The sequence below is a fragment of the Aricia agestis genome, chromosome 13, assembly GCF_905147365.1.
Source record: "Aricia agestis chromosome 13, ilAriAges1.1, whole genome shotgun sequence".
In the NCBI taxonomy this organism is placed as follows: domain Eukaryota; kingdom Metazoa; phylum Arthropoda; class Insecta; order Lepidoptera; family Lycaenidae; genus Aricia; species Aricia agestis.
In genome coordinates this window covers 4,214,026-4,237,088 of record NC_056418.1, presented here as the reverse complement: position 1 = coordinate 4,237,088, position 23,063 = coordinate 4,214,026, and the positions used below count along the sequence as shown (strand labels likewise).

At 37.4% G+C, this 23,063-nt stretch overlaps 1 protein-coding gene across 1 annotated transcript; it reads right to left on the bottom strand.

Annotated features, from left to right (window-relative positions):
• Positions 1-809: 809 nt before the first annotated feature.
• On the bottom strand, positions 810-15,290 carry LOC121733378 (UNC93-like protein). Its single transcript, XM_042123607.1, has 11 exons — positions 15,184-15,290; positions 10,275-10,460; positions 9,298-9,416; positions 6,939-7,101; positions 5,880-6,003; positions 4,868-5,014; positions 4,300-4,366; positions 3,231-3,384; positions 2,235-2,339; positions 1,497-1,659; positions 810-1,108 (listed from the first exon to the last, which is right to left on the bottom strand). The coding sequence occupies exons 2-11, from the start codon at positions 10,374-10,376 to the stop codon at positions 828-830; spliced, it is 1,425 nt and encodes a 474-aa protein (XP_041979541.1). The 5' UTR covers positions 10,377-10,460; positions 15,184-15,290; the 3' UTR covers positions 810-827.
• Between the last annotated feature and the right edge of the window lie 7,773 nt (positions 15,291-23,063).

Here is a 23,063-nt window from a genome sequence, read left to right as displayed (position 1 = left end):
TCGTTCGTTGTTTAATCTAGTCCGTTTCCTATCAAAATGCAAAATGGTATTCACGTGGAAAATCAAATCAACGACATTAACAGAAATGTTAATGAAAAAAAATATATTATGTAGTTTGATATAAACGGACTAGCACAAAAAAGAAATGGAGCTGGATTAAGGGGGCGACTAACCCTAAAGTGTCGATGTTATAATTCATTTTTATACTTGAAAGTAAGCCCCGAATTGTTTCATTTTCTAAAATTAGATACAACATTATATTTCCGAGAATTCGATCTGAGCAAAAACACGATATCTTAAAATTTTCTCGATAGAAAAAAATCACCAAGATGCATCTAATTTTCACGAATTTTTCATTTATTGCCATAACCGTGCATTGAACAAAGTTAATATTTTAACACATTGTATAAAATTCTATCATTGAGAGATCGACCTAGCGGATTTTCAAAATGTTGTATATTTATCGAGTTATTGAGAAAAAACTAATTTGACGATGAATCCGCGTCGTTCTTTTTCACCTGGCATATGAAAGACGGGCGTGAGTGTGAAGAGAGAAGGACGATGTTTGATTTTTGGGGTTAGTCGCCTTCTCAATGTTACATTAAATAGTGGAATTGGGATACCAATTAGCAGTGCAAAAGCTTCTCATTTAATTAATTTATTTTTTACCATTTATTTCAGGTATCTTTGTAATTAAAACTCGTAAAATGCATTATATTTTTTTTATCTAAAATACGTTGCTTAGCGTAAGCTAGAATGAAGGTACCAAGAAGAGGCTTACTTTATACAGTCCGAAATAAATGTATTTCTGCATTTTGCGCGATACACTATTCACTGACACTAAAGGCTGTATTTGTGTACGCAGTATATTTCTCTACTTCCTTTTGGGATTTTTCAGCCTCTCTCTTCTGCTTCTGCTTCTGTCTATATTCTACCACAAAGTAGAACGCTACTCCGACTACCATCAGTACAATCTGGATGTAGATTTTTGTGCTGATCCTCAGGTAGGGAGAAGTGATGTAGGCTATAATGAAACCCATGGACTCCCATAGACTGAAGTTACAATACGCCGCTTCTTCTCTGCCAGGGAAAAGACCGCTGGCAAATGCTGGAATTTAAAAATGCAATTAAATTATTTTGGTAAAAACAGAGAATAATGATTTTGGCAATCTATTTATGTATGTATATTCTATGATAGCGCCCAAAATATTTATTTCAATAGATCCATCAGGAGTCAATAGATAATAACTTTCATATTCATGTCTATTGCCTCTTCACGCTGAAGTCGCTGAATTGGCTTAAATTAAATTTAGTACGGAGATGCTTTCAGTCCTTTGAAGAAAATACATACTTTATATCTTGGAAAAATACATTCTTCACGAGCACTAAGTAAACGAATTTCGTCACGAACAAAGTTATGGACAACATCTAGCTATGACATTATTTTTATAGTCGGGTTATAGTTTTGACATTTGCAGGATAATTGCTCTACTTACAAGCAATCTGGATGATCCATATGGAGTCGCAAGCCCCCCAGATCATGGCGATGCCATACACCACGGCCTGGTGGTCGGCCTGCGGTCGCCACGTCAGCATGAACGTGTAGAGGGCACCCTGGACTATAAACGCCAAGGTTATGAGGGGTACGCGTCCGGTTATCTGAAAGAATGGTAATTGTATGAGATGATATAACTATAACGATAAGGGACTTTTCCAATACAAGTTTTACTTAAAAGGATCAACCATTTTACCTATTTCATTCTATTGAAAATTTGTGCAAGATAATGAAGATTTTTGATATAATAATATAAATTGTATGGTTGTTATTATGAGGCTTGCGTTAGCCATTTTAGGACTAACTTTATCTTAGACTGGCGTATCTCGCTCGAGCCTCATTATAATATATGCGATAATGTGTATGTTCGTTTAGTACCGCGTAACGTTATACCAATTATTTTGTAATTTTGTATGAAGTAGATGCTTTGTGTTCCGTGTCATAACTGGCCTATAAAAACATAGTCGGTATACAATACAGGCACAGCAATTAATAAAAACAGTGGCGCAGAACCACTTACGTAAAACTATGTATTTTTATATTATGTTATTTTGCTCTTTGTGTACTCGCAGGCATTTAGAATACAACGCCTGCAATAACAAGCAATAAAAGCTACATAGACCTTCTTTGCCGTTATGAAATAATGACCTCAAGTTATTAATATTAAGGTTTATAATACCTTTGACAAGTATCCAGTGACGAGACACCCGATGGCATCCGCGATGCCGCTGCCCATCATCACGAACCCGATGGAGCCGGTGCCGATCACACACGACACATATGCCTAGAATAATACAATATGCAATAAACAATAATAAAACGTTGCTCGGCAGAACCTAAAGATAGTAGAAAACTATTTTTGAAATGAAACGCATTGAGGTTTTATGAGTAAATATTGCTAAAGAGGCTTAGGGTTGTACTAGTGATACTCCCTCCCTACTAATTATATTTAATTATATTTAATGCCTTAGAACTGTCGTAGCGTGCAACAGATGGTAACAGTGCTATTAATTCTATCAAATACGGGGTGTATTTGAGGTGAGAAGGCTTACATAAAATATTATATTATATTAGGCGTTACATTTTCAATATTGGAGCCTATTAAGCTCGCTACACCGCTGTTTAACATATTTTTTTTTATGAAATAAGGGGGCAAACGAGCAAACGGATCACCTGATGGAAAGCAACTTCCATCGCCCATGGACACTCGCAGCATCAGAAGAGCTGCAAGTGCGCTGCCGGCCTTTTAAGAGGGAATAGGGTAATAGGGGAGGGTAGGGAAGGGAAGGGAAGGGAATAGTTGAGGGTAGGGAAGGGAATAGGGTAGGGGTTAGGGGATTGGGCCTCCAGTAAACTCACTCACTCGGCGAAACACAGCGCAAGCGCTGTTTCACGCCGGTTTTCTGTGAGGACGTGGTATTTATCCGGTCGAGCCGGCCCATTCGTGCCGAAGCATGGCTCTCCCACGTATAGCTATATATATATAGTTTATTATATATAATAAAGATGTACTGTCAGAGAAGTTTGATCGCGAAGAATTTGGTCGCGTTATCATATCACGGCTTCATTGAATTGACATAATCCGACTAAATGACGTAGATCCGTCAACTGCTTATAAATCAATTTCTTCGATCGTACCATCAAATAAATTTATTAGTAAGTAGATTCTACTTACCGCTGTAAATTCCGCGCCGCTGAACGCCTGCGCGAAGCCGATGAACACGTTGACGGTGATCATCATCAGCTGGTTCGGCTCCACCATCACCTGCAGAGTCATGCCGAACAGCGAGCCCGTCCCAGTCTCCGACTTGTCCAGGAGAAGCTCGTATCTGAAGAGAGGGATTGCTATTAAATTGGGCGACTCAGACTTGTTCAGGACAGGCTCGTATCTGAAGAGAGGGTTTGCTATTAGATTAGGCGACTCAGACTTGTCCAGGAGAGGCTCGTATCTGAAGAGAGGGTTTGCTATTAGATTAGGCGACTCAGACTTGTCCAGGACAGGCTCGTATCTGAAGAGAGGGTTTGCTATTAATTTGAACAAGGCATATATTGTAAATGCGAGTGTGTCTGTCTATCCGTCTGTTAGCTCTTCTTAGATTAGGCGACTCAGACTTGTCCAGGAGAGGCTCGTATCTGAAGAGAGGGATTGCTATTAAATTGGGCGACTCAGACTTGTCCAGGAGAGGCTCGTATCTGAAGAGAGGGTTTGCTATTAAATTAGGCGACTCTGACTTTTCCAGGAGAGGCTCGTATCTGAAGAGCAGAATTGCTATTAAATTGCCGTCGCCGACTAAAACTTGGCCAGATGAGGCTCGTATCTAAATAGAGAGATTGCTATTAAATTGGGCGTCTCCGACTTTTCCAGGAGAGGCTCGTATCTGAAGAGAAGGATTGCTATTAAATTGCCGTCGCCGACTCTGACTTCTCCAGGAGAGGCTCGTATCTGAAGAGAAGTGTTGCTTTAAAATTGCCGTCGCCGACTCTAACTTCTCCAGGAGAGGCTCGTATCTGAAGAGAGGGTTTGCTATTAATTTGAACAAGGCATATATTGTAAAGGCGAGTGTGTCTGTCTATCCGTCTGTTAGCTCTTCACGCCCAAACCACTGAACCGATTTTGTTGAAATCGTCAGCGTCATCTCCGTTGCGCCGAAATTTCGAAACACGTTGCTATTTCTTCCTACGAAGCATTATACAGTATTTTGTTCAATTATTAAACATTTGATACAGAATAGTTATTATAATACCTTTTCACAGAATCGACGCCAACAGCGACTATGAGAGCCGCACCCGCCATGCATGCCAGGAAAATACCTAAAAACATTTGGATTTCATTACTGCTTTCTGTACACAAAAAGTATTTGAGATTAAAAAGGCTAACAGGGGTAAGAATTATGCAGTGTGATAAGTTGATAACTAATAGCTTTGTTCACACTGTGCCTTTTTCTGTTCGTCAAGGGCATGCGTTATAGCGCAGTCAACAGCACGTGAGGCATGCCCGCGACGCATCCGCATCTGACCGTAGTCCGTATGCAAAAAAAAATTACAATGTTGGCGTTGCGTTCGTTGACGCATTCAATTATTGAATGCGCCAAAAGTTGAATGAAAGAAGATGACGAAAATTGAAGACTAGACTAAAGCTAATGATCACATATTTTATTGCCGATATATTGATACGCTAGGAGACGTCGGTTTCACGATGATGGATCAACACTCATACAAATATGTTTTAAGTACCACACCACTGGTCAGCGTTCGATATAACACCCACTACTAGAGTAGTGGGTTTCAATGTTATTTTATTACTATAGCTACCTGTCAGCATCTGAATCTTCTCCTTAGGCTGCGGCTTTAGCACATTCCCCGCGTCCTCGTCCACTATGAAGTTGGCGCCGCATACCTCGGGTATAAGCGACGCGTTCACTGACGTGTACGCGGCTTCATTGTCACCGGACGAGATCACTGAGTAAAAATAATAATAGTAAAAAAAACTAAAAAAAAAGTTTTTTTTATTTTACTGCAAAAAGGTAAAAATCGTGCTCAAAGATTCCGTTACATACAAACAGCCTAATCTCATAAAAGTGTGTTAAAAAGAAAGAAAATCGATCGTATAAAACTAGGCAGAAAATATAATAATTTAAAGCATCAGTTTCGACTGGGCCTCGACAAGTAAGCTATCTGATTGACAAAATAAAGGAATTGTAAATACCAAAAAAGTTATTAAGAAGTTGACAAAAACTACTATAATAGGTGTCCCTATAAGGCCATGTTCACATAGCACAATCCTGCACGTTTTTTGCAGTATACGTCTTAAGGAATAAGTAATGGCGCATACAATGTTTTTAGAACCATTCACACGTCGATTGTACTGCACGATATTTTGTTGCAGTACAATCGGCGTGTGTTAAAACGTATACTGAAAAAAACGGGCAGGATTGTGCCATGTGAACCTACTCTAAGAAGTTTCCTGGATTCCTCGTTTAGTCTATCATAGGTGTACATTTTGGTGACAATAGACGAACTCAGAAAAAAATATTTTAACATTAAAAAATAGTAATTTATTTATTTATTTAAAACACTTTATGCAAATATTTACATAGGCGGGCTTAATGCCGTGTGGCATTCTCTACCAGCCAACCTTAGGGTGATGATGAAAGTGTAGAATAGGCGCATTCTAAGACTGAATTGGTTAAGACATTAAATAAATAGTTATATAATATATAATCTTTGGATTACCCTGTAAAAAGTTATGCCAGAGGATATATTGACTTGAAATTCGTTTCGTTTTCTATTAAAGTAAATATTTCTAAAAAGAGACAAAACATACCTAAAGATGACAGAAGATTTCCCCATATGGAGTTGAAGAGGAACAGCATCGTGAAGAGTCCCAGCAGGCGCGTGAACAGCACGTCCACGGGGATGTTTGTTATTTTACTCCACGCTTTCGATACCTGCAAGTATTTATAATTATTATGATTATTAATAACTAGAAGACGCCCACAACTCCGTTGCGCCAAAATTCGATTATCGCGTGGGAACCGAACATTTTTCGGGGATAAAAAGTATCGTATGTCCTTTCCCGGAACTCAAAATATCTCCATACCAAATTTCAGCAAAATCTGTTCAGCGGTTTGGGCGTGAAGAGGTAACAGACAGACAGACACACTTTCGGATTTATAATATTAAGTAAGTATGTAGACAAAAAAAGTGTAAGAACGCTTAAATAGCAAAACCGATTTAGATGAAATTTGGGATTGACATACTTTCAAAGAAGAGAGGACACAGGATAGTCGTTGTTGCGATTCCATCGTGATAAACAATTTTATCGCAACGGAATTACGGGCGTCATCTGCTTCTAATTAAATATAAATAAAAGTGACTTTCCGATCTTTTACGCAGCTATATTAGCTTTCGTTTCACAAGCGGTGGCAGCGTAGATCGCTACACAAATGTCAGTAGAATTAATGATACCTATGGTCTATGTCAGGGGTCACCAAATAGCGGACCGCGGTCCGCACCTGGACCACCGACCCATTGTGTGCGGACCAAGCATGTTGGAAGATGAACTTCGTTAAAAATAAATTCAGTCTCGACTAACTGATGAACATCTACAGGATTTAATGTCAATAGCTTGCACCAATTTCACTCCAAACAAGCAACAAAAATTGTCACTTTTCTCATTGATATGGAAATAAAACATAGCTTTGTAATTTCCATAATGAACTTTGTTAATTTTTTTTAAATGTTGACCGCGAAGGTCATTTCATTTCTTAAAATGGACCGCAGCAAAACTAATTGGTGACCCCTGGTCTATGTCATAAGGTGGCATTTTATTTGAATTTTTGTCGGTGCCGCGGCAAAGCCTTTAATGTTCTGAGTAACTCACGATCAATATATAAATCTTCTTGGAGCACCACAGCGGCGCGCCGCCGACACCCAGCAAGATGGCTGCGGGGATCATGGTGTAGAAGCGCGGCCACAGCTGCGTCGCGATCCACGGCATGTACATCACGAACGACGCACATATTGTCCACTTTGGACCTAGGAATCTGGAGAAGCAGAGTTTCATAGTTAGGGTAAGGTAAGGTAACGTTTTTTGTCAGAGACCCTTGAAGCTGGGCATGACACTACTATGAAAATAAAAAGAATATAGCCCATTTTTGTTATAAAATAAGGGGCAAACAGGTCAGCTGATGGCGAGCAGCTACCGTCGCCCATGGACATTCGCAACATTTTTTTTACAGTGCGTGGCAGAAAGTTACGCGAAAAACGCACGGTGGAAGACACTCATTAAAGTGATGAGGATGGTATATTTTTTATTATCCGCACTATTTTCAGAAACCTATCGACACTTCTCATTGCAAACGAATATTTAAGGCGCTACAATTAAACAAATATACATATTCATAATGTGAATCATGTGAATTTCACATAATATAATATACTTTTGTCCCCTTTATGAGCGTAGTCCCTGGCGTGGCAGTGGCTACAGCTGCGTAGCAACTGCTCCGCGAGTATCCAGAATAACTTTTCATTCCCACATTGATTGGTCTAGCTCGACAAAAAGCCGTATAACTTAAAACTTATCTACACTTATCTATACTAATATTATAAAGAGGTAAACTTTGTTTGTTTGTTTGTTTAATTGTAACGAATAGGCTCAAAAACTACTGGACTGATTTTAAAAATTCTTTCACCATTCGAAAGCTACATTATTTACGAGTAACATAGGCTACTTTTTATTTTGGAAAATATAGGGTTCCGTAAGATATTTCAGTTTTTCAGAAACAACCAGAAAATTTACTTAGTTTGCGTACGCTGCCTAAACTATAAAAGATAGAACCATACAATGGTGTAAGTAAATGTAGATCTTATAAATATCTACAAAAACGTCCGCGACACACTATACCTATCTATGTCAAGTGAGGCACAACAACCATATTTTTATTTAAAAATCTTGATTTTTTTTTTGGACTACATTTAAATGCATTTATTTTACTCATGATGATAATCCTTATCAAAATAAATTATTTCATCTCAAAGTACAATTTATGTGGACAATATTTGGTCTTTGAATGATTAAAATTGGACGTTTGGTTTAGAAGTTATGGCGAAATTAAAATATTGCGATTTACGCCCGTTTCGAAGTGGGCGCTACCAAGGCGGGGGTGCGCCCGCGGGAGGGGAGTTTAGATCTATGAGTATTGACTATTGAGTAGTAATATATCTATCAGTAGTATCGACGGAGAGCTGACGACCAAATCAGTCATACTAATAAAACACTATTTTTCGTGCACTTTTTCCACTATATTCAGAAATAATTATAAATTTTAACAAATTACACGACCGGTTTCGAAATAAATCATCTTCGAACCGAATTCACGAAACCGGTCGTGTAATTTGTTAAAATTTATAATTATTTCTGAATATAGTGGAAAAAGTGCACGAAAAATAGTGTTTTATTAGTATTCAACATGAATTTCCACCAAGAACCAACAGTACAATCAATTACATATACAAATCAGTCATGTTACATGTAGCTTCACCTGTGTTAAAACTCCGTTAGCTACTTCCCTGAACAACCCTTTCTGATAATCTGCGTGCTGGCAGGCCGTGGGCGGTGGGTGTGGGAGTAGTGGGGTGGGGAAAAAAAGAAAAAAATGTAGGTTCAGCTGTATTAAAACTCCGTTAGCTACTTCCCTGAACAACCCTTTCTGATAATCTGCGTGCTGGCAGGCCGTGGGCGGTGGGTGTGGGAGTAGTGGGGTGGGGAAAAAAAGAAAAAAATGTAGGTTCAGCTGTATTAAAACTGCGTTAGCTACTTCCCTGAACAACCCTTTCTGATAATCTGCGTGCTGGCAGGCCGTGGGCGGTGGGTGTGGGAGTAGTGGGGTGGGGAAAAAAAGAAATAATGTAGGTTCAGCTGTATTAAAACTGCGTTAGCTACTTCCCTGAACAACCCTTTCTGATAATCTGCGTACTGGCAGGCCGTGGGCGGTGGGTGTGGGAGTAGTGGGGTGGGGAAAAAAGAAATAATGTAGGTTCAGCTGTATTAAAACTCCGATTTCGATTGCAAAAATTTTAAACACCGATAGAAAGCTTGTGTATTCCTGAGTGACATAGGCTATATTTTATGTATAAAAAGTTATGTTTGTTTTTTCCTGATATTATGTTATTCTCAGGAATCCACGCGGGCGAAGCTGCAGGCAAAAGCTCGTTTAAAATATTAAGGTAATAAGGCTTACCTTATCATAATAGCCGGTAGGAACATGTTAGAGACAATAAGTCCGGCGTAGACGGCCGCCAGCGACGCCGTGCCCAGACCATCCTCCGCGTTGATAGAACTTTGAAGGTTTGCAGCACCCTGAAAGAGTGACGTACTTTTAAAGCAGATCAATTAATTCCCCTAGTAACGAGATAAATCATGAGTTAAATTATTATCTATAAACATAGGACAATGACAATGAACAGAGGATAAAACGCAAAATATATATATATATATATATATTTATATATATATATATATATACAGGGTGTAACAAAAACTAGTGATAATACTTTAGGGTGTGTACGTGTTCCTTGTAGAGAGTTCACTGTGAAAGTAGCAGCGCTGAAAGACCAAATTTTTTTTTCACTTTTGTATGGGGAAACTCGTGACGGTCGGGCCCTTGCCCATACAAAAGTGAAAAAAAATGTTCGTCTTTCAGAGCTGCTACTTTCACAGTGAACTCTCTACAAGGAACATGTACACACCCTAAAGTATTATCACTAGTTTTTGTTACACACTGTATATATATATAACAATCACGGAGCACCATAGAATTCAATGTTATAGGATGAAATAGTTTTATTTACATTAATACGTGACATTTAAATAAAAACTAGCTGTTTGACCGCCCCCGAAACCCCCTATATACTAAATTTCATGAAAATCGTTGGAATCATTTTTAGAAAATGTCATTTTCATCGAATACCGAGCAAAGCTCGGTCAAACAGCTAGTTTTTATTTAAATGTCACGTATTAATGTAAATAAAACTATTTCATCCTATAACATTGAATTCTATGGTGCTCCGTGATTGTTCACTTACATAAAAAATCTCATTGTAGTAATACTATGTTTACTTCATGACAATAATGGCATTATTTAAGGTCGCTAATCTATAGAAAGTGCCTTAATTGGCTTGTCATATTAAGTAATAAGAGAACTTTAAAAATACTTACACAATACGCCGTGAAATGCACCATGAACGCCAGTCCAATGATCACAACATTCTTGGTTATAATCAAATTTTCCCTCGGTCTGGGTTCAAATTTTTCTTCCATTATTTTTATACAATTTGTTTCTTTTTCACTCTTATAATATAATATTTCTTCTTTTAGCAACTTTATTATCGTAAAATTGTATTGCTAAAATAAACACTATTATTATAACATAACTTTCACTGTGGATTATTATTATCTAATTTATAGGTATATTTTTTAATTTATAATTTTTTTATTTATATTTTAGGATCTACAGGAACAATATTAGCGAGGCATCAGGCATGGCTGACTACTGGCAGGCGGCAGCTCGCGACTAAAACATAAAACATACATAACGTGTTCTTATCTTTTCTCAAATGTAAAAACGTGTTTAGATAGCAATTTTTGCCGTTTCCAATACATAATAATTTTGTTCTTTTCATTATTAGTGATATTTTTGTATTACTTAACGTGTTTCAAGATAAGATCAAGAAATTCAAATCCTAGAGTTTTCTAATAAGAAAACTCCATAATAATGGATATACTAGATGACGCCCGCAATGCCGTTGCCCCAGAAAACGATTATAGCACGGGAACCGTACATTTTTCCGAAATAAAAAGGTATCCTATGTCCTTTCTCGGGATTCAAAAATCAATTTTGTGGTTTGAGCGTGAAGTGGTAACAGACACTGTATGTATGGTAACAGACTTTCGAATTTATAATTTTATTATGGATTATATATTATGGTTCCGCAAAAAAAAAGGATAATCCAAATGAAAATTTTGGTCAATTATATCCTCCTATGGAATGCACTGCCAGTGGAAGTGAGACTGGCTAAATCAAAAAAGTATTCAAATGCAGAGTTCGTGAATTATTATTGTTTAAGTCTCAGGCAGATTAGAATTTAGAACAGAATAAATGAAGTTGCTTTTAATTATTATTAGTATATATTATACAGCATGATATTTAATATGCATATAAATATATATTATTTATTAGTTTACTTGAAATATAGTATTCGTGTAATAGTAATTATTATAGTATGTATTTATTACTGTCGATAAAATTGTACTTTGCAATCATCTTGTCTCAACATCACCCAAAGGTTGGCTGGAAGAAAATGCCTAAAGGCATTAAGCCCGCCTCTGTACCATTATGTGTGTAAGAAGTATAATAAAAAATATATACCAAACCACAGAAAAAAGACAAAGGCGATAGTCAAAAGTTTATATTATAAAAGAGCGAGCGTTCCAAGTTATGTCTACTTAGAAAAGCGTTTTTCTTAGATTTTTCATAATTTTTCGATTTCTATCTTTTTCATAGCTTTTTTAAAGACCAGCATATATTTTGTATAGCTTTGAGATAAGCTATGGTCACGTGTACACTGCACGTGTTATATTCGTGCCAATCCCAAATTGAATTAAAACTGGTTGTGAAAAGTTCGCTCGTGTTAGATCAGGCTCTATAATAGGTGGGGTTCCGCATTAAGATAAGATTAAGCTAACATTTTAAACTTTCGCGTTGCATTATAATGAAACTTTTTAATCGGGACTTAACGCGACTTATTTAAGTAGTAATGCTACTACGAGGGTAGTCGTAGAACAGACCGCCCGGTGCAGACGAAGACGTCGCGCTCCTGCAGTCCCCTCGTGACCACGGCCGTTGCAACACGGCCGAAACGTCGAGAAAAAGTATGTACTCGTAGCATTACTACTTAAATAAGTCGCGTTAAGTCCCGATTAAAAAGTTTAAAGATTAAGCTAAACACCTAATTATACTTAGGTACCTAATAAAACATACAACAAATATTATATTAATTAAATAAAACATAATAATAAGACAATAATATAATTTTATGAAAAGTTCATTTCAAATTTGAAATTAGGAAAATTCTTAACGGTAGTCTTATAATTTATAACACTATGATTAGCTTTTAAGAAGCAAAATTAATAATAATAAGAGTTTTAAATGTATGTCCAAAAATAATAATAATATCCCTTTATACCACGTCAATCTGGCCCCGTGTTAAGTATCTGAAGGACTTGTATTAGAATTGTAAAGATCTGACCTGTAAAATACTCTCATCTTTTACTACTTTTAACGATTATAACTTTTTAAAATATTATCTACTACGAAAATGTAAAAATGTGTTAAATATTATAAACCCTCTTGTTGCTGGGACAATAAATAGATACTACATACTTTAACATACTATTAGGATTTGATCGTTTTTGTCTCACTCTACGGTACCATAAAAACTAGTTAATGGATGTGTTTTGTGATTGCCCAAAAACATAATAATTTTTATATCCAACTTTAAATATATCGAAAAGCCATTAGGTTTGAGGAAGTAGTGTGTTGTATTTTATACCCTTTTTTATAAAATCTAATATTTTAAAGTTTATTTGACACGTATTTTTTGAAAGTCGGTTTAAGAGAGCAGTAAGTATAGCCTGCAAGAGCGGAATGGCGAAGGTCGGTATCCTTAGCGATCCCAGATCGGCTCTCCAGGCTGTCACTCTTAGTTCCACTCACCCCTGGTAGTGCAAACAAGGGCAGCCCTCCGAAAAGCTGACTTGCAGAGGCGGGAGGTCTCCCTGTTTTGGATTAAGGCTCACGCAGAGTTAAGAGGGAATGAGAGGGTTAAAGAACTAGCCAAGTAGTAGCTGGGATTGAGTATCTTGAGAGAGTATACGATTGAGGAATGGGACAGGAGATATGAAGTGGGAGGAACGGCCGGAGTCACGAAGGGCATTTTCCCAAGCGCTGCTGCTGAATACAAGATGGTCAAAAAGATAGACATCACGTGGGAGAGCCATGCTTCAGCACGAATGGTCTGGCTCGACCGGAGAAATACCACGTTCTCACAGAAAACCGGCGTGAAACAGCGCTTGCGCTGTGTTTCGCCGAGTAAGTGAGTTTACCGGAGGCCCAATCCCCTACCCTATTCCCTTCCCTACCCTCCCCTATTCCCTTCCCATCCCTAACCTCCCCTATTACCCCATTCCCTCTTAAAAGGCCGGAAACGTACCTGCAGCTCTTCTGGTGCTGCCAGTGTCCATGGGCGACGGAAGTTGCTTTCCATCAGGTGACCCGTTTGTTCGTTTGCCCCCTTATCACACAGATTCTGACTGACACAGTGGATTCGCCTTCTACTTGTATAGATTCGAGTTGAAGGAGGATCTGTCGTGCCTGTGTCAGCCAGGAGTTGAGGAGACGGTTCCTCACCTGTTACTCGAGTGTCCAATTTTTGCTAGCAATAGATATGATATTGAGCAAGGATTGGGCACATCAATGACGGGTGAGAATCTGCCTGCCATCCTGGGGGGGAAAAAGAGGGATTTGTTTCTCTCTTTCTGTAAGAGAATAGTGTGTGATACAAATAAGAGAAATTCGAGTATGTTATTGTGAATCTTTAGCTGTGATATTAGGGTAGTTAAATGTTGTGCTGTATTTTTATTGTTTCTAATTTTGACATCTATAATTATTTTTTATCGGAATTTTATGTAAGTATTTGAATTGTTAATCGTTAATCGTAGTTAGTTTAATTGTAGTTATTTTATAAGAATTTTATGTCCAGAAATATTTTAATATAATGTTAACAACAAGCCCGGGGGGATGAGAAATAAAAAAAATAAAAATAAAAAGTCGGTTTAAGTTTGAGGATACGCGGCGGTGCAAACACGCGGTTTGGCCACTACACCATGAGATCACAAGCATAGTCTACGTCGTAAGTCCTTAAGCTATATTAATGTCCTAAGACTATATTAGCGGGCTAAAGCTCTATTAGCAGGCTTAGGCTCTATAAGCAGACTAAGTCTCTCTAAGTGGGCTGAGGCTGTAATATTAGCGGGCTAAGGCTGTATTACCGGACTAAGGCTCTATTAGCAGGCTAAAACATATGTGTCGCTCAGATCACACTGTCAGGAGTCAGGACTGATCGCATTTCTTCTCCACTCCCTTTTGTTTTAATCATAGCAAATTGTAATATGTTACGACTAGCGACTGAGGTAAATACGATCAATTTTTGATATGAACTAAAACGTTTTTGAGAATTAGTATTCTAGATTGTTTAGAAAAGCGTGCCGTGGCCGTTTTTGGACCTACAGCCTCACGATAGATCGTTTGGAGATATGTGACAAGATATATAATATCATGGATCTAAACAAACTAGCGATATAATATCTACATAATATTATTAAATGTGTATCTTTCAGACAGAAAACACGTGCATTAACTAGTTTTTAGGGTACCGTTGAATGAGACGAAAACTATTAAATCCTACTACTATGTAAGTATCTACATCTAGTCGAGCACCTTAATAATCATAATATTAATACGCGAACGAAAAACTTTGTAACCCTTTTTACGAAAAATGGGGAAACGTAGGTGCATGAAATTTTGCACAGTTATAGTTTATATGGTGAAGGAGTGCATCGAACTAATATTATTTTGAAATTATGCTTTTATCATACATTTTTTTAACAAATAAAACATTACACACACTACAACACACACACATGAGAAATGACAGATTTTTGAGTGACAAGCCTATACATACGAATTATACTCTTTTATTTATGGTTGAAGTCTGTTGACAACAAGTTGACAAATTGAAAATGGATTATAGTTTTTTTATTGAATCTTAGATACCATTAGACAATGCTTACACAGCCAGTTTGATATCAAGTCAATTTTTTTTTTACAAAATATAGGTAGTAGTCCTAATGTCGATGAAACTAAGGTCGAATTTCGACCATTGGGCGATCTCTAGTAATTATAAAAGAGATAGTTTTGGAAAATGTAATTGGCGGGCCGGTGCGTTTATTTTACCTATATCCGTCAATACTTGTTAATTTTTATAAAGAATATCAAGCAAGTACTTACCACACGATGATATTTGTTAAGTTTCACGCAATATTTAGAACAATATCCAGAACCAAACACTTTTTCTAATGACTACGGTTTCATAATTATATATTTTTTTATTTCATGTCCATATGTATAAAGCTCTTCCTCTTGACATGGTATCAAATATTTGGCCGGGGCATCTGCCTCGGACCGCAACAAGACAAAAATAAATGTTACCTTTATACGCGCTTCTCACACATACACGATACAATACAATGCTCTGACGTAAGCAGCAACTGGTGCAGGGAGTATAAATTGACCACCTTTATAATGTCGTTTATAAAAGTGGCTTCGGAAACGACGTTAATGTTTCAAAACAAAAACATAAGGGATTAGTGGCACAAAAATAATAAAAAGACAGAGGGCCACAAACCAAGGCAGTTTTAGTGTGATTCAAAGTATGTTATGAGCCCCTAGCAAACACGTTTCCTTTATCGCTTCTTTATACAGGGTGTTGAGAATTGGCACACTGGATATAAAGTAGGATTTATTTTTTGTCAATTCAAAACTGGATATAAAAAGGTGTGTAAAAATTTGTCTGAGCTCTGTCAAATGAATACGGCATGTCTAAAATAATAATATTTGTTTTACTCATCCTGTGAAATAAATAAGATTTACTGTTTTCATCTGCAACACAGGCTGTATCAGAAGAAAGTATCTAGGGTTTAGGGTCCCTTATATTATAGATTTCGCTGTGAAAGTTTTATCGCTCAGTTTTGTTACACCCTGTAGAATCGCCTATTAAAATGTATGGAACTGACATGACAAGAGTCGAATGTCGTCTTCATGATATTATAGAGATCAGTTACAGGTTGCAATAAATATTGTTCAAAATTTATTTAGAGGAGCGGACATGAGCATCATCGCTTCGTTTGGTCGTTAATATTTTGTAGACAATTAATATTATATTATGTACAATAAAAAATTGGATTATCCAAATGGCTGATGATTTCATTCACGTTTACCTATATATTTTCATGACGTAATAAAACAATTAAAATAAAACTGCACGTGCCAATGTTGAATTTATTTACACGACTAAATATAAAATCTACATTTATTTTCTAGGTACTTAGCTAGTATTAACAATGGTTTAAATTCATCGCTTGTTAACAAAAATGTTAATAGATTTACGCGCTGACTTGCAGAGACTTAAACAATTTTTAAGTACTAGACGTCCCGTGCGGCTTCGCCCGCGATAATTAGGAATTTTACAGAAACCGTACATTTTCCCATAAAAAATAGCTATACTCCCTTCACTTAAATATTGCCATAAAAATTGCTCCAGTAATTCGTGAGATAAAACCTTTCTAATATTTCCCCCGTTTTTCCCACATTTTCCTGAGTTTCTTCGGTCGTAGTAGGTTAGCGTTATAATATATAGCCTTATTCGATAAATGAGCAATCTAACACTGAAATAAGTTTTTAAATCGGACCTGTAATTCCTGAGATTAACGCTTTCAAGCAAACATACTCTCCAGGTTTATTATATTAAAGTATAGATTTTTTTTAAATTATCGCTTGACAAATTCGAGTCTCGATCGAAAAGACTATGAAACGTACCAATAACAGGGTCATAATAGGCTCATAATCATGGGACGATGCATGGTATAATATGGTAGTGATGAAGATGATGATGAATGTAATTTGCATAGTAGTATAATATGCTATCCGTTCTTAAAACAACGCCGAAACTCCCAAACTTGTATCTATAAAGAATCAAGAGTTCTCTCAGCACCTTCCGAACCACGGTATACCAGGTATACCTCGGTGCAAAATCTTACTTTTTTGTAGCATATGCTTAGAATACTTCTCACGAAACCGAAGTCACCACATGTTTTCCTATAAATTTTGAGGAGCTCCCTCGATTACTTATGGATCCTTCATCAGATCACCACTTTTGTGAATATAATACCAAATTGAGATGCCTTTATAGTATTAGTAGGATAATATTTTAAACGAGGCAAAGGTTTTTAAAAAATAACATATTAATATCTCGAAACTTTGTGTGTTTAATATTATCTACATTTTGTTCAGAGTTTAAAAAGACCAATTTAAAAACAGGATTTTAAGATGTTACACTTAAGTTACCTACTAGGTATTAGGATTAGGATTTGTCACTGTTTTCGTATCCTGATATAATTATTGCTTGTTTACATTTTAGAATTATTATAATTGCTATAGTACATTTTTAGCTTAATCTTTCTTATCATAATAAAATTATTATTTGTTTTATGTTTATAAGTTCTATAAAAAACATTCGAGATTTGTTTTATTAACAACTAGGTACTTATACTTTAAACTATACAAAATTTCAACTATATTTTAAATTAAACAGTTATTTATTATATAATACGTATCTAGAGACAATCACAGACTTTTAAGATTTATCTGACATGTTCGTGTTTACAAAAAATATCCACAGCCGAAGGTATAACCTCCTCGTTTTTGGAAGTCGGTTAAAAATAAGTTAAATCTTATAAATAAATGTTAATAAGGACTGAATGAAATAAAATGTTTTTAAAACTTCACGGTCATTAAAATAACTAGATATTTTAATACTAGTTATTTATTAATTGAAAATATAATTAATAAAAAAAATTGCCATGACTTTTCTATAAAATAAAATAATTAAAGTAATGCGCCTTCTAAAATTATTGTTTTTACAACATATTGAGTTTATTATTCTATACATGTACCCTCTTACTAATAAAAAGTTACACAACGTTTTTGATTAGTAGAAAAAATCTTTTGCACCGTCTGTGCAAAAGATTTTTTCTACTAATCAATGATGAAAAACTTAAAGCAGATATGTTACTACCGCGCGCGTTGTGAAGATTCAAATACGGCCCAATTGGGCCCTCTGTTGTTTAGTCTGCATCGAGCGCAGTCACGAACGTGCCGCGTCTTGTCTAATGCCGGCTCTTGATATAGGCGAACGCGTTGGCCAACGCGTCTGCAGACGCGTTGGCCCAATGTGTAGAACGGGCGTTCGCGCGTTGGCCGTAGGTATTTAGACGTTGGCCGACGCGTCTGCGAGCTTGCCGCGCGGGTCGGAAATGTCGGCGAAAGATCAAAGACATTTGTCGCAAGCTTCGCGCTCCATCCACACATAGGCCGCGCGATCAGTTCGCCCGGAGTTATAGTTATGATAATTATAATAATATGTAATAATTTTTATATGTAATAATTAAATAAATAATAAGTAGGTAATAAAATAATTACTTATATTATTTTAATATTATAAAATATTATGTAAAAGTGAGTTTATTTCTTTGTTTGTTATGTTTTCTCGCCTTTTATTTATTTATTTCGAGAAATTCTTTAAAAACTTTTTCTTGTCCACATTTACAAAGTAATTATAAGCTGTGAATAAATAAACAGCTGCAGCTGTTAGCGACTAAACATCCATTTTGAATCCGTCCGCACATTGGCGCGATCCAAAGCATACTGAACGACCTTCCTATGTGTGGATTACTCACAAACGCCGTTGCAAGCGCACTGCCAAAGCGTCTGCAGACGCGTTGGCCAACGCGTTCGCCTATATCAAGAGCCGGCATTACATAAATGACGTCGTGCGTGTTTCGAAAATGTACCAATTATGACCCGAAAGTAAACAAAACACCTGGAATCTCTTACCACGTCTTGATTGCAATAAATACCTCGATTGTTTACATTTTCAATTATTTTTTTGAACAATATGGAAAAAATCGAATTTTCGTCATAGCTCAGGCGAAGAAAGAGACAGCGATACGATTCGACATTTAAAAATAGAACTATCTCTTTTATGTAAATTGTTTTTCGTATCTTTTGTTTCACTTATCTGTCAAATTTATATATGTTTGCAATTTTGAATTTGAAAATTGTTCGGAAGAGATTTAAGCCGGGAAATAGTATGGACGTAACATATCTGTATAAGTAGAATATCATTGCTACTAATAATCATTTTTTGACATAAGGCCTGTATAATGGCGGCTCTCGACTAATGGCGGCTCTCGACATAGGCGAACGCGTTGGCCAACGCGTCTGCAGACGCGTTGGCAGTGCGCTTGCAACGGCGTTTGTGAGTAATCCACACATAGGAAGGTCGTTCAGTATGCTTTGGATCGCGCCAATGTGCGGACGGATTCAAAATGGATGTTGAGTCGCTAACAGCTGCAGCTGTATATTTATTCACAGCTTATAATTACTTTGTAAATGTGGACAAGAAAAAGTTTTTAAAGGGTATTCTCGAAATAAATAACTAAAAGGCGAGAAAACGTAACAAACAAAGAAATAAACTCACTTTTACATATTTTATAATATTAAAATATATTTTTTTATTACTTATTATTTATTATATATAAAAATCATTACTTATTACTTATTATAATTATCATGATTAATAATTAATAATATATAAGTAGTTATTATTTATTAAATATTTAATTTATTTTGTTTTTAGTATATTTTGTTGTTATAGCGACAACAGATATAGGTACATAATCTGTGAAAATTTCAGAAATCTAGCTAAGTATAGCGGTTCTTGAGATACAGCCTGGAGACAGACAGACGGACAGACAGATGGACAGACAGACAGACGGACAGACAGAAATGCAGACAGACGTTGAAGTCTTAGTAATAGGGACCCGTTTTTACCCGTTGGGTACGGAACCCTAAAAACATCGTGAGGAAAATAGAATGTCCAATAACCTTATTTTTTTTTTGCAACTTTTGATATGATTTTTGGTTCCACAGGCAGTTTTTACTCTGATAGGGTCTATACAGACGGACCGCATTTCAACTGCAATCCAACCGCAAATTGCAGTTCAAGTGCAGTTTGAATGCAGTTGACATGACTGCAATAGAACTGCAAACCAAATGCGCAGTTGGATTGCAGTTCAGTTGCAGTTGGCGTGCAGTCGTGTGAACCGCATACCGACTGCATCCAAACTGCACTGCTACTGATTCTATGCGCGGGAGAGCGGAGCGTGCGGGTGGGTGGGATAGTGCAGTTTGGATGCAGTCGGTATGAAGTTCACACGACTGCAGTCAACTGCAATCCGACTGCGCGTTCGGTTTGCAGTTCTATTGCAGTCGTATCAACTGCATTCAAACTGCACTTCAACTGCAATTTGCGGTTAGATTGCAGTTGAAATGCGGTCCGTCTGTATAGACCCATAGGGCCCAATAAATTTAAATGTTTTCTCGATACTCATATTGTTCGCCATTTCGTCAAGTTAGATGTTAATTCGCCACAAGAAGGAAACGTGCACTCTTCATCGCCGCTCCGGGCGAACTGATCGCGCGGCCTATGTGTGGATGGAGCGCGAAGCTTGCGACAAATGTCCTTTGATCTTTTGCCGACATTTCCGACCCGCGCGGCAAGCTCGCAGACGCGTCGGCCAACGTCTAAATACCTACGGCCAACGCGCGAACGCCCGTTCTACACATTGGGCCAACGCGTCTGCAGACGCGTTGGCCAACGCGTTCGCCTATTGCCGGCTCTTGATATAGGCGAACGCGTTGGCCAACGCGTCTGCAGACGCGTTGGCAGTGCGCTTGCAACGACGTTTGTGAGTAATCCACACATAGGAAGGTCGTTCAGTATGCTTTGGATCGCGCCAATGTGCGGACGGATTCAAAATGGATGTTGAGTCGCTAACAGCTGCAGCTGTATATTTATTCACAGCTTATAATTACTTTGTAAATGTGGACAAGAACAAGTTTTTAAAGGGTATTCTCGAAATAAATAAGTAAAAGGCGAGAAAACGTAACAAACAAAGAAATAAAATCACTTTTACATATTTTATAATATTAAAATAATTTATTTTTTTATTACTTATTATTTATTATATATAAAAATTATTACTTATTACTTATTATAATTATCATGATTAATAATATATATTTATTATTTATTAAATATTTAATTTATTTTGTTTTAGTATATTTTGTTGTTATAGCGACAACAGATATAGGTACATTATCTGCGAAAATTTCAGAAATCTAGCTAAGTATAGCGGTTCTTGAGATACAGCCTGGAGACAGACAGACGGACAGACAGGTGGACAGACAGACAGATGGACAGACAGAAATGCAGACAGACGTTGAAGTCTTAGTAATAGGGTCCCGTTTTTACCCGTTGGGTACGGAACCCTAAAAACATCGTGAGGAAAATAGAATGTCCAATAACCTTATTTTTTTTTGCAACTTTCGATACGATTTTTGGTTCCACAGGCAGTTTTTACTCTGATAGGGTCTATACAGACGGACCGCATTTCAACTGCAATCCAACCGCAAATTGCAGTTCAAGTGCAGTTTGAATGCAGTTGACATGACTGCAATAAAACTGCAAACCAAATGCGCAGTAGGATTGCAGTTCAGTTGCAGTTGGCGTGCAGTCGTGTGAACCGCATACCGACTGCATCCAAACTGCACTGCTACTGATTCCATGCGCGGGAGAGTGGAGCGTGCGGGTGGGTGGGATAGTGCATTTTGGATGCAGTCGGTATGAAGTTCACACGACTGCAGTCAACTGCAATCCGACTGCGCGTTCGGTTTGCAGTTCTATTGGAGTCGTGTCAACTGCATTCAAACTGCACTTCATCTGCAATTTGCGGTTGGATTGCAGTTGAAATGCGGTCCGTCTGTATAGACCCATAGGGCCCAATAAATTTAAATGTTTTCTCGATAGGTACTCATATTGTTCGCCATTTCGTCAAGTTAGATGTTAATTCGCCACAAGAAGGAAACGTGCACTCTTCATCGCCGCTCCGGGCGAACTGATCGCGCGGCCTATGTGTGGATGGAGCGCGAAGCTTGCGACAAATGTCCTTTGATCTTTTGCCGGCATTTCCGACCCGCGCGGCAAGCTCGCAGACGCGTCGGCCAACGTCTAAATACCTACGGCCAACGCGCGAACGCCCGTTCTACACATTGGGCCAACGCGTCTGCAGACGCGTTGGCCAACGCGTTCGCCTATGTCGGGAGCCGCCATATGTCGAGAGCCGCCATTAGGCTGTTGTAACTTCCATACAAATTTCCACAACGCTAATACAAGGCATCACCCTAGTATAATGCCGGCTCTTGATATAGGCGAACGCGTTGGCCAACGCGTCTGCAGACGCGTTGGCAGTGCGCTTGCAACGGCGTTTGTGAGTAATCCACACATAGGAAGGTCGTTCAGTATGCTTTGGATCGCGCCAATGTGCGGACGGATTCAAAATGGATGTTTAGTCGCTAACAGCTGCAGCTGTTTATTTATTCACAGCTTATAATTACTTTGTAAATGTGGACAAGAAAAAGTTTTTAAAGAGTATTCTGGAAATAAATAAATAAAAGGCGAGAAAACGTAACAAACAAAGAAATAAACTCACTTTTACATAATATTTTATAATATTAAAATAATATAAGTAATTATTTTATTACCTACTTATTATTTATTAAATTATTACATACAAAAATTATTACATATTATAATAATTATCATAATTATAACTCCGGGCAAACTGATCGCGCGGCCTATGTGTGGATGGAGCGCGAAGCTTGCGACAAATGTCCTTTGATCTTTTGCCGACATTTCCGACCCGCGCGGCAAGCTCGCAGATGCGTCGGCCAACGTCTAAATACCTACGGCCAACGCGCGAACGCCCGTTCTACACATTGGGCCAACGCGTCTGCAGACGCGTTGGCCAACGCGTTCGCCTATATCAAGAGCCGGCATAATGATGTTATAAGATCAAGATGGCGGATTTTCAATAGATCAGCTGATTGTATTTTATTTTGTATATGTAGTTTTGAGTGCTTTTGTTGATTTCTATCATCTTATTATAATAATAATATAATAATATCTATATTTTATTTAATTAATCAAC

Bases quoted from the DNA above. Each gene is read 5' to 3' on its own strand.
- LOC121733378 (XM_042123607.1), bottom strand. From the start codon at position 10,376: ATGGAAGAAAAATTTGAACCCAGACCGAGGGAAAATTTGATTATAACC. The intron at 9,417-10,274 runs GTAAGTATTTTT...TCACTCTTTCAG, and splicing joins TGCATTTCACGGCGTATTGT to GGTGCTGCAAACCTTCAAAG. The intron at 2,340-3,230 runs GTAAGTAGAATC...GTATTATTCTAG, and splicing joins GCGGCGCGGAATTTACAGCG to GCATATGTGTCGTGTGTGAT.